The sequence below is a fragment of the Indicator indicator genome, chromosome 11 (genome assembly GCF_027791375.1).
Source record: "Indicator indicator isolate 239-I01 chromosome 11, UM_Iind_1.1, whole genome shotgun sequence".
Classification (NCBI taxonomy): Eukaryota; Metazoa; Chordata; class Aves; order Piciformes; family Indicatoridae; genus Indicator; species Indicator indicator.
In genome coordinates, this window is record NC_072020.1 from 19,566,299 (window position 1) to 19,581,461 (window position 15,163).

Consider the following 15,163-nt stretch of genomic DNA (forward strand, 5'->3'; position numbering starts at 1 on the left):
GATCTAGTTAAGGATGTCCCTGCTTACAGCAGAGGGGGTTGGACTTGCTGACCTTTAGAGGTTCCTTCCAACACAGACCATTATATGATTCTATGAAATCACTAATCAGAGTCCAATCCCTCTTAGCTCAGAGGGTCTGCAGCAGTTTCCATCATTTTGCCTTATTCAAGTCCTCAAAAGAGAGCTCGTATTAAAATATATTAAATAACTGCAAGGCAAATGAATACAATCAAAGTCACACAAGGAGTAGAGCTGCCAAAGTAAGGTAGTTTCTTGTCCAGAAAGATATTTTCCTATCAATTACAAGCTTTTGGTACAGCAGGATGAAATTTTAACAGTACACTAACCACAGAAAGCTCTTATTTCCAACAGCATTGTCAAAATGCACCTTAAAGACCATTTAAGCTTTAGGTATGCATAATTTATTTGTGTTTTGTTATTTTTTTTCCTTCTTTTTTTTTTTAAATGTGTCTTTTTTTCTTTCTTTTTCCTTTTTTTTTTTTGTTTATTTGGGGTAGGTTTGTTTGTTATCTTTTGCAGTTGGGGTTTTTGTTTGCTTGTTTTGTTGTGGAGTGGTTTTTTTGTTTGGTTTTTCAGTGGTTGCCTTTTTTTTTTTTTTTTTGAAGCAGAGTGCATACAAATTGCTTGCAGCACCTCTGTTTGGGGGATTATTTCAACAGCCTATTCTTGGGTAGCAGACTTGTAATGTTTCAAGGTGCGAGCAGAAGGATCAGTAGCTTTAACCCATCTTGGCATCCAGTAGTGGGGCAACCAGTTGCTTCTCCCTGAGTAGTGTTTCTCAAATATCTGGCGGTAGTAGTAACTTTCTTTTGTTCTAGGAGGATTGAAAGGGTATTTCTCTGATGCCTTTTCCAGCAGAAGGTCATCAACCTATAGAAAGAAGCAGAACTCCAATTAAGCTGCAAGTACATTTAAACTTTCACAAGTCAATTTGCTGCAAGTTAAAGATGTACAAAGATTCATCAACCACTGAACGTCCACAGGATTTAAAATAAAAAGTCTGTTCTGGAGGCAGAGGTTTCCAACAGGTGAATCTTTGGCATAGGCTCCCTTAAGTCTTTAGGAATACATAACTATATTTCCAGTGCTGTTAATATTTCTCTCTGCATTATATGTGGAGCCCATTTCTCTTTGGGTTACCATCATCTATGTTAGGAAGTTCGTAAAAACTTCTTTCCTATTGTGATGGTTTTAATACTATGCCTTTAGTTTTTCACAGAGTTCGAGCAGAAAAGTAAAAGAATGTAAACAAACAACAATTGGGTGTAAGAAAGCAAAATAATGATTATTCTAAACACTTCCACTGGAGGGAGAGAAATGTTTAAGATTCAGTACTCAAAGCAAAGTCAGTCTGTCTGGTGTTTTTCTGCTGGACAGTCTGGTGTTTCTCTTCTGGCTTAGCTTTGAAGATAACATACTGGCATACTGATCTTGAAAGCTAAGTTCTAACAACCTCTCTGCTTCTTGTCTTTCTTCCTTCTGCCAGGGGGGTCTGGGGAATGCAGAGAAGGGGGAAGCAAGGGGGCAGCTTTCCTGGCTTTGGCCAGGAGGGTTTTGTGCTGTTTCTGTTAATTGTACATATTTGTAAACATTGTAAATGCTGTGTATTTGTACATATTCATTGCATTCCATTGTAGACTGTAGTCTTTGCTTGTAAATACAGCTACATTTGCTTCCAAACTGAGCTAGTCTGGTGGTGTTAACGTGGGAGGGGAATTTCAGCCTACCACACTACACCACCTATCCCTCTCTTTGCTGTGAATCAGTAGGAACAACTTAAAGCAGTCTTTTTGTCATGTAAGTGACTTCCTGGACGTGTTTTTTCAGTTCACAGCTTGTTCTGAGCAACATAAGATCTGGGATGCAGAGTCAGGGACACCTGCAGTTGCTAAGTTGGCTAAGAAAGGGAAGATGAAATGTTACACCAGTTGAAGCAATTTCTACAGCAGCTTCCACTGCAACCATGCTAACTCCTCACAGCCATGAAATAAACTTGCCCCTGCTACACCAATGCTCAGTACAGGTAGCACAACACTGTTGCCTTCCTTGCCTGTGGATATACAGAAAGCAAAATGAAAATGAGCCGTGGGTGATAGGACACACAACCACCTGTCCCCAGGCTTGACTATACATATTTCTGTGTAACAGAGCTCTGGTATAAACTGAGTGCTATTCCTTTCTCATGATGATTAAACCACTCCTGTACACCACAGGTATTATCCCTTGTCCAAAGCCAGAATGCTGTAAGTATTCACAGGTTAGCAATGCAAGCAGAATGGGCTCAGCTAGGCATGGCTGGGAAAAAAAAAATGACAAACAAGAGAGGACATTACAAAGCCATTATGCTGTTAACTCAGTTGCAGGCTGCAAGTGCCTTCAGCTGAAGCAACTGCTTTGTGTGAAACCCCAAAATTGTGTATATAACAATCTAATTTGCAATCCAGATACATAAATGATGTTAATTTCCTTAAACAGTCACTTCTGTCAGGATCTGGCATTTCTTTGTGTCTAAGATTTCAAACGCCTTCAACCAACTCAGATAGGCAGAAGACCATTGAATGAAGTGTATCTTGCTACTCCATCATGAAGCTGAAGTTACTTGTCACATCCAGATTTATTCTTCCAACTATGTGAGCTGCTTCTCCTTGGCAGCCATATCTGCTACACCTATTTGTCAAAGACAAAAAGAAAGTGGTTTTGTACCTGTTGATCAATATAGTCCTGAAGAATAGAAAACCAGGACTTCTTTACTGATGCTATGCCATCACTGAAAGCTTCTTTAGGTCTCCAGAGTATTTCTTTGGGGAGCAAATTGGAATCTTCAAAGGCCTGTCTTAAAAGGTATTTTTCAATTCCATTCTGTTTGCAGAACAAATGACAATATTGTGAGTCTCAGGAACTGCAGTGCAAAGGTCTGTCTTTAAACATCTAAGCAATGGTTTCCTTTCAGAAGGTCTGAAGATAAAAGGGTTCCCAGCAGCACCAACAATTCAGTAAAATATTTAAGAGCATGTCTGACTTTGGGTGGAGAACTTCACCACTGAATTGAGCAATTTGGTCATGTTTAGGACAGGTATCAGTGGATCTGTAAGCTCACCCTTGGGTCCAAACCCAGTTTTACGCACCTTTGGGACTCGCAGTTCTGCTGGCAGGGATAAATAATAGGAAGTAAACCGATGATCCAAAAATGGGACTCTTAGTTCAAGACTAAACAGGGGAAACAAATACAAAAGACATTGAATTAATCCAACAAGCTATCCACTTACAAATTCACAGAATGGCCTAGGTTGGAAGGGACCTCAGAGATCTTTTACTCCAACCTCCCCACCATGGGCAGGGAGGCCTCTCAGCTAGACTTGGCTGCTCAAGGCCCCATCCAGCCTGGCCTTGAACACCCTCGGGGAGGAGGCATCTACAACCTCCTTGGACAACCTATTCCAGACTCCCACCACCCTCACACTGAAGAACTTGTTCCTAATATCCAGTCTGAACCTACTCTCAGCTTAAAACCATTCCCTCTTTGTCCTATTACTAGGAAACTCTTATGAAAACTCTGTCTCCAGCCTTCCTGTAGGATTCCTTCAGGTACTGGAAGACAGCTCTGGAGTACTCCTGGAGTCTTCTCTAGGCTGAACAACCCCAGGTCCCTCAGCCTATGGGTAGCAGGCAGCATTCCATAACAGTTAAGCTTTCCCTGTCTTTCACATACACACAAGGTGTTCTGATTTTACTCAGAAGTTTCACTTAAATATTCACAACTATCTGCAGGCAATTAATCAATTTGGAAAGCAGAGTGTATGGCCTGCAGAGATTCAAGAAAGATATCAAGGATTTATGATGCCACCTGCTGGACACCTTCTACTGCAGTGGATTTAAAGACTTTAGAGATCTTCTGGGTTTGCAACTACTGTTCCAAGTATGCAGAAGCACATTTAAAAATAAAATAAACCCTGTTGCCCTCAGAGAACTAACGAGGTGCTCACTGGGATTTGCATCAGCATTTGTGAAGATGTACTTGTGAAGGGTTTCTGCTGTCACTGCCGAAATCCACACTTGTTTTCAAGAAACAATGGAAAGGAGCCCATGGGACACTATGAATCTGCACTATCTGCATTAAGTTCTGTCCCACTCCAGTGGCACATACAAAGCCCCTGCCCAAGCAGGATCACCTAGGGCAGGTATCACAGGAACGCATCCAAATGGATCTTGACTGGGCAGCCTCTTACAGTGCTCTGTAACCCTTAAAGTAAAGAAGTTTTTCTTCATGTTGAGGTGGAACCTCCTGTGTTCCAGTTTATATCCATTGCTCCTTGTCCTATCCCAGGACACCACTGAAAACAGCCTGGTCCCTTTTTCTTGACACTCGCCCTTCAGATACAAACATTAATAAGATCTCCTCTCAGCCTTCTCTTTTCCAAACTAAACAGGATCCAGAACTCAAGCAGAGTATGGAGTGCACCCCATTTGCCAATATGATCATCTTGGAGTAGTTTAAACCCAGACAGTATGAATACAATTATCCTATCTCAATCACTTAATTCAAACAGTAACAAGTCAACAGCAAACTGCTGTAATTTTCTTAACAGCAGCAGAACTTTTTTAAGATTTTTTGGGGGGGTTTAAATACCACAAGTCCCCAGCATCCAAGAGATTGTTTTACCCATGTGCTGCAGTGGTTCTGTCTGCACGAAGGACATCAAACAAGTAGAGCTCCTTCAGGAGCCTCTCGCTTTCTTCTGCAGCTTCTTCAGGAGATGGTGCCTGTAACCAGACATAGGTATGTAGCACACAGACATAATGCAGCTGCACTGCAAGAACCAGCACTTGCTGCTCTGTGCTTCAGTTGCAGTCATCACTGAGTGATCTCACAACTAACAAAAGCTACATACAAGAAATAAATCACAGGAAGGTGAATAAATTAAACCCCTGGGATTTTCACAGAATCGTAGAATTGTCAGGCTTGGAAGGGACCTTAAGGATCATCTAGTTCCAACCCCCTGCCATGGGAACTGACACCCTCCACTAGATCAGGTTGCCCAGAGCCACATCCAGCCTGGCCTTAGAAACTTCCAGGGATGAGGCTTCACTACTTTCCTGGGCAACCTGTTCCAGTGTCTCACCACCCTTATGGTGAGGAACTTCTTCCTAACATCTAATCTAAATCTCCCCTCCTCTAGCTTGGATCCATTCCCCTAGACCTATCACTACCCAGCACCCTAAAAAGTCCCTCAATAGCTCTCTTGTAGGCCCCCTTCAGATACTGGAAAGCCACAATAAGGTCTCCTCAGAGCCTTCTCTTCAAACTGAGCAGCCCCAACTCTACCTCAGGAGGCTGCAAACAAATCCATGTCTGTGACAACTGTCAAGTATCACACCTTGAAATCTCCAGAGTTTTTTTCCACTGAAGGGGAGAATGAGCTGCTGAGTAGCTTTCTGTATAGGGAATACATTTACCTTGTGAAAATATATATATCCTTGTGTCAGTTCATCTGATCCTTCTCCTGAAAAAATGACCACACTGTCCGTTTTTTTCCGTATATATTTGGAGACAAGATACATACCTGAAAAAAAATAATATATTAAGTTATTAAAATATAGCTACATATATGATGCCATAAACAGCTAGCAGAGTTTTGTATCTAGTAGTTTACAAGTGTCTCTTCTGTACTACTTTCTTCTGTAGCAAACAACTGCAATATGCTATCACAACATCTCATTGTCATTCAAAGCCATCAACGGCTGCACTAAGTGCTGTAAATAAATCTAAACTCTGTACTTAATGCTTAGCCCTCAAAATATTAGAAAGATGTCTCTCTGCGATCCTGGGAATGCTGGAGAATTCCCATGGGAACAGAAGGAGGAGTTGTTCTGACTCAGTTTGAAATTAAGCCTATGATTAATTCCTGCACAGTCCTTTCGAGCTTTGGAGAACAAAACGCCCAGCAAAAGTTGCTGTTTAACTCCCTGCCGCCATGGGTTGAACTTGATGAAGTCTTTTTTTCCCCCAATGATTTTAATTTTATATAATTATTTATTAATCAGAATTAAGCCTTACCCTCATTGCATCTTTCATAGAATCATAGAATCAGTCAGGGTTGGAAGGGACCACAAGGCTCATCTAGTTCCAACCCCCCTGCCATGGGCAGGGACACCTCACACTACATCAGGCTGGCCAGAGCCTCATCCAGCCTGGCCTTAAACACCTCCAGGGATGGGGCCCCAACCACCTCCCTGGACAACCCATTCCAGGCTCTCACCATTCTCACGGTGAAGAACTTCCTCACTTCCAGCCTGAATCTCCCCACTTCCATCTTTATTCCATTCCCCCTAGTCCTATCACTATCTGATATCCTAAAAAGTCCCTCCCCACCTTTCTTGTAGGCCCCCTTCAGATATTGAAAAGCCACAAGAAGGTCACCTCAGAGCCTTCTCTTCTCCAGACTGAACAGCCCCAACTCTTTCAGTCTCTCCTCATAGGAGAGGTGCTCCAGCCCTCTGATCATCCTCGTGGCCCTCCTCTGGACATGTTCCAGCATGTCCATATCCCTCTTGTAATAGGGGCTCCAGAACTGGACACAGTACTCCATGTGGGGTCTCACCAGAGCTGAGTAGAGGGGGAGAATCACCTCCCTTGACCTGCTGGCCACACTTCTCTTGATGCAGCCCAGGATCTGGTTGGCTTTCTGGGCTGCAAGTGCACACTGACAGCTCATGTTGAGCTTCTCGTCCACCAGCACCCCCAAGTCCCTCTCCTCAGTGCTGCTTTCCAGCCACTCACTGCCCAGCCTGGATTTGTGCTTGGGATTGCCTCGACCCAGATGCAGGACCCTGCCCTTGGTCTTGTTGAACCTCATGAGGTTGGCTTGTGCCCACCTCTCCAGCCTGTCAAGGTCCCTCTAGATGGCATCCCTTCCCTCCAGCTGTCTGCTGCACCACACAGCTTGGTATCATCAGCAAACTTGCTTTCCAAACAAAACCTTAACAAAAGAGTTTTAGTTCATTATTTTCTCGCACTAAGAAAGGTGACAGCTGAAAGTTGGCTTTGTTTTTTTAAAAGAAACACAGTATTTCACATTGCAAAAATCTTATCTTCATGTACCCACTCAGGGACCTGGCTTGTCACAACTATGTTGCCTATTTGGCTTCCTAACTTTTAAACAGTGTTTTAAGCTGATGCAAGATTAAATGGGTGAAACGTTGTAGCTGGCGTTTGCACAGAAGGTCACACTGGTTTAGGATTTTTCAATCTTAGCAGGTTGGCAATCCTTTGTAAGAAGCTGCTGGTGACTTCCTTCATTTCTCAGAATCAAACACACATTTCAAGAAGTCTACCCGGCTTGAGTTCACATAGAAAGTGACAAGAAATAGTTCACTTTACCATTAAAATGATGCAAGGGTTATTGTAATTTTGTTATAACATTGAATACCCCAAATAACCTGTAGATTTTCCCCCTTCTTTCAAGGTTCACACTTATCAGAAGGGAAAAGCTACACCTGTAGATCTAGTTTCTTTCTCATATAACTTGTTTTCCATCCCAAGGCTTCAGGAACAGCTCTTTACAACTGTTTTGTACCAGCAGAGGCTTTGAAACTGGTTTTGGCTTGGTGTGGTACCACAGACAAAACAGGATATGAAATGGGGCAACAGACACAGATTAGAACCAGAAGGTTTCACCTAAACACAAGAAGAAGATGTCCCTTCTAACCCCTACTGTTCTGATTGTGTGAAGACTGAGGAGCAGAACTTGGGAGTACCAATTCCTAGGTTCTGTGAGAGCTATAGGGTCTAGTAAGATGACTCCATGATTTTACATAAGATTTTATCAGGGTTATACAAAGCAAAGATTTCTATGAACACAACTCTTACCGATTGAAGCTCTCACTGTTGTTATGTCATAGGTTTCCAAGGAGAAGATAACATCCTCTATTGCCTGAATTCCCTCTTCAGAATTAAATATGACTTCATGATGTTCGCTGCCTATATGTGCTGCCACCTGTTTGGAAAAGGTCACAATTATTTATTGCTTCTCAATTAAAACATTTTTTAAACATAGCCTGTGTTTAAAACATGTGAATTGAGTGACAGCACCAGCTCCCTACTGCCAGAGTGAGAATTAAATGATGTTAGGCCAAGAAAGGATGATACTGTAGCAGCCCCTCTGACTCGCATTCAGAGAGAACACAGTCTCCCTAATTACAGTATTCAATCAATGATTACATCAGACCATCCAATTGCTTGCCCAAAGCATATCAGTATCTGGAGAGGCTCCAGGTATTTGTGTGGAAGACAAAAAGCAGCTCAAAAGCCATGACAGGTTGGATACCTAAAAGGGTACCCCAAATGCCAAGCAGTTTGTACAAGGCTCTTAATTCAGTAAACTGACAACTTAAAATATTTAACATATACACAAATGTCATAAGCATAAGAACCACAGCATGGAGATTTACCCTGAAATTCAGAGGCAGAATTGAAATCACCCTGAAGCCTTGTCCTTTTGGTAACAATGCAATGGGAGTCTGCCATGAAAGCCTTCCAAAAGCAAGACAAAAGAAGTAAGGCTCAATTATCTCTTTCTGAAGATTTAACTAAGCAGCAGATGTGGTACTAAATGGATTATAGCAAACTGATTTTACATCATAGCAGTACATGAATGTTTAGTATTGCTATCATAGTACGAAGCTAGCAGCATTACTATATACCATGTAGCACTCAGCAGCTCAGAGCAAACTAAAAGCAACATTTACTGTACCTTTCTGGCAGCCAGTAAGTCAGGACTGTTTTCCATTCCAATTGCAAAGGTTTGTAATGGATAAGTGATGTTCATTTCTTTCATCAGTTTCAGAAGAACAGCTGCAACTAAACTGGAATCTAATCCCCCTGCCAAAAGAAAAAAAAATGGTTAAGTATTTGATTTGGTTTTTTGTCTCCTCTTAAGGACATAAAATCTAGATAGTAGAATCACATGAGCAGGCTTCATTTTTAAGCCATATGAACCCAAGGTACTTCTTCTACAAGTCCACTTTTACCTTTGCTTAACAAGAGAATCAGGCAGCTGTAGTGAAATGAGAACAGGCTAAGAGAGTGGGGATTGTGCAGCATGGAGAGGAGAAAGCTCCAGGGGGACCTTACAGCTACTTTCAAGGGTGCCTTCAGGAGAGCTGGAGAGGAACTTTTTACAAATGCGTGGAGAGAAGGTAATGGCTTCAAACTGGAATAAACTAGATTAAGATTAGCCATTATGAAGAAATTATTCCCCATGAGGGTGATGAGGCACAGGAACAGGATGTAATAATTTTGTTTTCTTTTTTAAACACCAACCTATGCATAAATGTTATACATTTAAGCACATACAAGGTAAGTTTTTAACAGGAAAACTTCACTTCTTTCCTCTGAGTATTTTTAACTGACCATTTTTTGGTCAGTGTCTCCACAAACCCACATGCCAGCCCAGAGTAAGCTTTAAAAGCCTAAGACTTTCAAGACATTTGTAAACTAAAAGTCTTTAATCACAAACTAAGAAGTTCTCTGCTCTAAATGAAAATTCAGATTAGTTGGGGTACATCACAGCTTAACAGCCAGTATAATTCTGTCTAACTAGCAAAGGATTGGCAAAAAGGAGATAAAGCAGAGAATAAACATTGTGATTTTTTTTGCTGCTTACCTGACAGAAGACAACCAATCCTCCTGTGAGCCATCAAACGTTTTCTAACAGCATTTTCAAACAGAATACGGATGTTGCTTTTCACTGTTTCAAGATCAAAGCCTGACCAGAAAAGTACAGGGAAAATAAAAGAAATAAATCCAACAAGTGTTATTTAGACCTTGCTGGATTATGCTCTTAGGAAACAAAGACATCTGTCTCCATTTCCCTTGACAGCATGCAAGTTCATCTTTGTACATGGCTACTGACAAACTGTTCTCAAATCCCTGCATCACAAAGGTTCTTCCAGAGTTTGTTTTCCCCTTTAAATGGCACTTTTTCAAACCTATCAATACAAATTTCATATTAAAAGATTCTTATATTTTCACTTTAATCAGAAGACATTGCAAATGCTTTGTTGTACTACCTGAAGGCAGAGCTTCCACTGTATCAAAGGCAGCATGGAGTGGTTCATCTTTATAGCTATGAAATTTTACCAATTCCACTGATGCAACCTTGCCAGAAGGCTTTAAATCCAACACCTCATAATGACCTGGGAGAAATGGCTCCACTTTAGAAGATAAGGATGTTGAATGCTTTAAGTTGATAAGTCCTACGGATAAAATGGGGGAAAACAAAATACCAAATAAGTCAGTTTCTGCTCTAAGATGCTACAGTTCACCTCTGTCTTAAAAGTATAAATAAAACTTTCTCCGAGTTCTAAATTTTGTATTAGAAAATAAGCATCATTTTGAGTCACAGCCTGCCCTGGTTAGAGCATGATTCTTCTTCTGACAGGTTGCACACACAGCTCTGAGCCATCTCAAGCTGATGCAGATACCAGAGAAAGGAAGCCAGCAAGTTTTACTGATTGCCAAGTAGCAATTTAAGCCCTGTGAGCATTAAAAGCACTTTTCTAATTGACTACATGATGTCCAGGTCAAGGTTTAACATGCATATGAGAATTCAAATGCCAATTTAACAACTGATTTTGTGTTTAAAATTAAGTCTAGTCAAGCTAATGAAGAGTTTGTAGTAAAAAGATACCACTGAAGTGACAGCTTAATTGGCATTGATTTAGTGATTTCAAAACTCATCAGTTCCAGACTAATCTATCTCACAGCTACTACACACCAGGAATCAGACTTGTAGCCAAAACTCGTTTTCATTCTTCTTGTGAAAGAGGGTTATGCACCTGCTGATCATTGGGATGCCCTGTGAGGACCTCCACAAAAGAGATACTGAACTGTGGTACCAAGGGGACTGGTAATTCACTGTGGTTGCAGCATAGAGTCCCTAAGAAGCAGAGATGGTACCGTTCTGTTTCACAGTACTACTATCACAGGAGTCAGCCTACGCTGGAGCCTGATAACGAAACTGATATATTCCCACCTCAAATACTGGGTCCATTTCTGGGGTACTCATCATAAGAAGGACACAGAGCTGTTGGAGCAAGTCTAGAGGAGGACCACAAAGATGATCCAAGGGCTGGAACACCTCTGCTATGAGGAAGCTGGGGTTATTCAGGTTAGAGAAGACTCCAGGGGGACCTGGAAGGCAGCTGACTTCCAATCCTACAGGAAGGCTGGAGAAGGACTTCATAAGGGTGTCTAGCAAGAAGACAAGGTAGAATGGTTTTAAGCTGAAGGAGAGTAGGTTCAGACTGGATCTTAAAAAGCAATTCTCCAGTATAAGGGTTCTCCTCCCTGGGCCTGTTCTAGGCCAGAGGTTGGATGAGACTTTGTGCAACCAAGTCTAGTTGAGAGGCATCCCTGCCCATGGTGGGGAGGTTGGACTAGATGATCTCTGAGGTTCCTTCCAACCTAAGCCATTCTATGATAAATAGAAGAAAAAAGGTAACTGTGACAATCAATTCTAGCCAAAGTGCATTTTAGACAAACTCCCTTTTGGCACCATTTGGATTTGTTTATGCAAGTGTCAAGACTAGAGATAATTACTTAAGGAAACAAAAAGCAGCAGATGTGTCACCTCAAAGGAAAAAACAACTGCCATCAAGTAAAATGTGTCACACAAAAATTACCCCAAGCTGCAGGAAATGTCAGTAGGGCTTTAAAATTCTTGGCTTTGACTGATTTGCAGCTCTTGTGGCACCATTTCCCAGTTCACCATCAAGCATCATTCCAATACAATTTATTATAGCTTAAATCTAGCCTAACTCTATACACTACATTTAACTGGGGTAACATAAAACATCTTGGGCTCAATATTCTAATGATTACTGAATTATAAAATTAAATAATAATGTAAAATTGTAAAATTATAAATAATTATAGAATTAAATAACCAAGAATTATACATTTCCACAATTTAAAATGATAAAATTAAATAAGCAAGTTATTTCAGAGTTATTAAGGACAACTGAACATTTTAGAAGTTTTGTCCCTGTTGGTTTTTGTAATGATGTATAGTTCTTATATTACTAATATAATTTACTTATTACTGAACCTACAGCTTTCTTTTCATAATTAAAAGAAAAGCCCGAGAAAGAAGTCTGTCTCCAACAAGAATACCTAAGATTTAGATACTAAACACAACTGGTTTTACCTTTTGCCTCAGAACAGACACCTAAAAATCCATCATCAGTCAGCACCTTAAAGAGTGGTCTGACTCCATAGGTATCTCTTGCCAGAAAGACTTTTCTGTTTGCAGTATCCAGAAGGATGAAAGCAAAGACACCATCTAGCATGGATGCTGTTTGTTCTATTCCTCCTCTGTTGTAAAGATGAAGGATAACCTCACCATCCACTAATGTCTGATACTCAAATCCAAACTGCTTCTGCAACTAAGAAAATACAAAGATAAACATGAATAATCATTTGCAAACATTGACATTAATTGAAAAAGCACCATTCATGTAATTGCTTAATAAGAAAACTTAACTTATTTTTTAAAATCACAGATCAAAAGTTACAGAAACATTTCCACTAAAGAAGGAAATGGTACTTCTGGGCTCAAAATATCCCTGGGCTCAAAATATCCAGGATCATCTCTCAGACAATGTACATGGCTCTGCAGTCTTAAGCAATTCACATTAGGGCAAGTTGTCAGGGATCTGTTTCTGAGGACGTTGAAATGCAAACCCATGGCCCTGCTGCCCAGAAGGACCAAGCCTATACATCACCTACAGAGAAATGGTAGAAGCTGGCAGTCACTGTTTCTATAAAATACACCACCACAGCTTCACAGAGGACCAGAAATAGAGACATTATTTATTGTAGCCTCAAATCATGTATGTAGTCACTGCAGTTCCTCACTACTGCTTTTTTTTAATGCATAGAGAATTTCCTTCTGCCTAATCTTTCTCCATTCCTCAAACTAACCTCTTCACTCTGACTAGGCAGATGGAGAGAGGGAGGAAGAAATTAGCTGTCAGACTTAAGTCAGGCCAAACATTCTCCATGTTCTTGTGGTGCTACTCTCAAAACCCTTTCAAATATCTACCAGACAGAGAGAAAGAAGTGGTTTTGGTAAAACGAACAAGCTAAGAACCCCACAAACCAAATTCTTTAGCATTTCAATTAAACTTCTTTGGGTTTAATTGCTATTTATGGGGCAAAGTCATGGATCAAATTGAGTCAGTATTAAAATAACTAAGCCATTGCCCTAAACAAGTAGCCTGTTTCAGCAGTGATCCTTTCCTAGGGACTGTTCAGCCACCACCCTGAAAGAAAAATCTCTTCATAAAGACAGATAATGTCATGAGAAAAACTGAAGAAATTCCTGCAGATGGCAATAAAAGCTTTGCAAAATTAAAATCCATTCGGGATTGTGCATGTAGCACAACTGAGAGTAATTCTTACTGCTTTCAACAGTTGAAAAACCACAATGCAAAACACAAGTATTACAGACAGTTGGTACAATGCATTTCACACATACTGTAGGGCAAAGTGTATTTCACACCTTTCAAACAGCCAGATACTTAAAACTGGGGCGGGGAGGGGGAAAGAGATAAATCCCCAGCCTACGCAGTCCAATTCCCAGTGACATTACTGATGTCACTGACATAACTAACAACATGACTTACTTTAAAAAAGGTGGGTTTAGCAGTACCAAAACACCTCAGATTATTTATAAATTTCAGATAATATCATTCTTAGCTTTTAAACATTCAACTTCAGCATGATTCAGAAACAGTCATAATTGTAAGATGCTTTGTACACCAAATTTGGATGATCCGGATCATTTCCCTTTACAAGTAACACAGCACAGAGCCTGAGGCACACAGAGGGCATTCAGCAGCAGTATCACACCCATCAGGGACACTCAGAAAACTTCAGAGCTCCTGCTTGTGTTGTGCCCAAGAGACTTATTTAGGTAGCTCTCAAAAAACCCTCAAACCATCTGCCTGAAGCTGCAGACACCCAAGGACTTTGCTGCCGCACTACAAACATCTCTCTAGTGCTTGTCGCTTTTATGTAAATACATAACCATGCGTACTATACATTTATATAAGTGATATTGCTAATTCTGACTGATAAAATCCAACGGTCAACATCTTACAGAATGACCTAAAGGAAGAGGAAGACAATCTAAAAACATTGCACAAAGAGTGCGAAAGGTGAGAAAGAGGCAAGACAGAGGCTTGGAATTCCCATCCTCCAAAAGATAAGGAAGAATGCACCTTTAAGCTGATCAAAACTGAAGATACAAATTCTTATTGCCTTTCTTATCCATTTAAAGGTGATTTATCAGTATTACAGACTAAACTAAGCCACCACTGAATCACTGATCATTGAGGTAATTTACTTTCTTTTAAATCCTTCTTATTTGGTAACTTTATTTTTTTTTCCTGATATTCTAGCCTGCCATGTTATAAACATTTTCTGAACACCTGCTAGGTAGAAGTTAAAAGAAAACAGAATGTCCTATGAACTATATGAGGCTTACTTGTTTGAAATTGTAGATTTCTCCATTGTAACACAGCCACAGATAAGGGAATTTCTTCACCCGGATGGGCTGCATGCCATATAACTGATCAACAACTGCCAGGCGGTGGAAACCAAAACAACAGTTGGTGAAGCCATTGACGTTCTCAAAGCGGAAAGCATCAGGACCTCTGTGTGCTATCTTCATGGCACTTAGACACTGGACTGAAAGGCATTCATCGCTCCCAAAGAGAGCCCAGATACCACACATTGTGAAGCTTTTGAGCCACCTGAAGGAAAACCTGTTCGAGAAAGACAGCATCATTTTATTAACAGCTTGCCCAGGAAGGTGGTGAAGATCCATCATCCCTGGAGACATTCAAGGTCAGGCTTGATGGGGCTCTGAGCAAGCTGATCTAGCTGGGGATGTCCCTGCTTACTGCAGGGGAGTTGGGAGTAGATGACCTGTAAAGGATCCCTTCCGACCCAATGCACTCTATGATTCTATAAGCAAGAGCTGAAACCTAGAAAACAGAGGTAACAAATGTAGGCTATTAATCACTTAACTATCAAGAGGACTGACCAAGAGAAGATCTTACTAACATAAGGTAAAAC

General features: G+C 40.8%; 1 protein-coding gene across 1 annotated transcript; it reads right to left on the bottom strand.

Moving 5' to 3' along the window:
• Nucleotides 1-681: 681 nt before the first annotated feature.
• ASNS (asparagine synthetase (glutamine-hydrolyzing)) lies at nt 682-14,819 on the bottom strand. The gene is made up of 11 exons (XM_054385047.1): nt 14,571-14,819; nt 12,228-12,465; nt 10,090-10,275; nt 9,684-9,785; nt 8,772-8,899; nt 7,889-8,015; nt 5,476-5,582; nt 4,682-4,782; nt 3,147-3,228; nt 2,725-2,880; nt 682-891 (listed from the first exon to the last, which is right to left on the bottom strand). The coding sequence occupies exons 1-11, from the start codon at nt 14,817-14,819 to the stop codon at nt 682-684; spliced, it is 1,686 nt and encodes a 561-aa protein (XP_054241022.1).
• Between the last annotated feature and the right edge of the window lie 344 nt (nt 14,820-15,163).

Excerpts from the sequence above, each read along its gene's own strand:
- ASNS (XM_054385047.1), bottom strand. The coding sequence starts at position 14,819 with ATGTGTGGTATCTGGGCTCTCTTTGGGAGCGATGAATGCCTTTCAGTC. Across the intron at positions 9,786-10,089 it reads AGTGGAAGCTCTGCCTTCAG|GCTTTGATCTTGAAACAGTG; the intron begins GTAGTACAACAA and ends TTTTCTGGTCAG. Across the intron at positions 4,783-5,475 it reads GATATATATATTTTCACAAG|GCACCATCTCCTGAAGAAGC; the intron begins GTAAATGTATTC and ends GTCTGGTTACAG.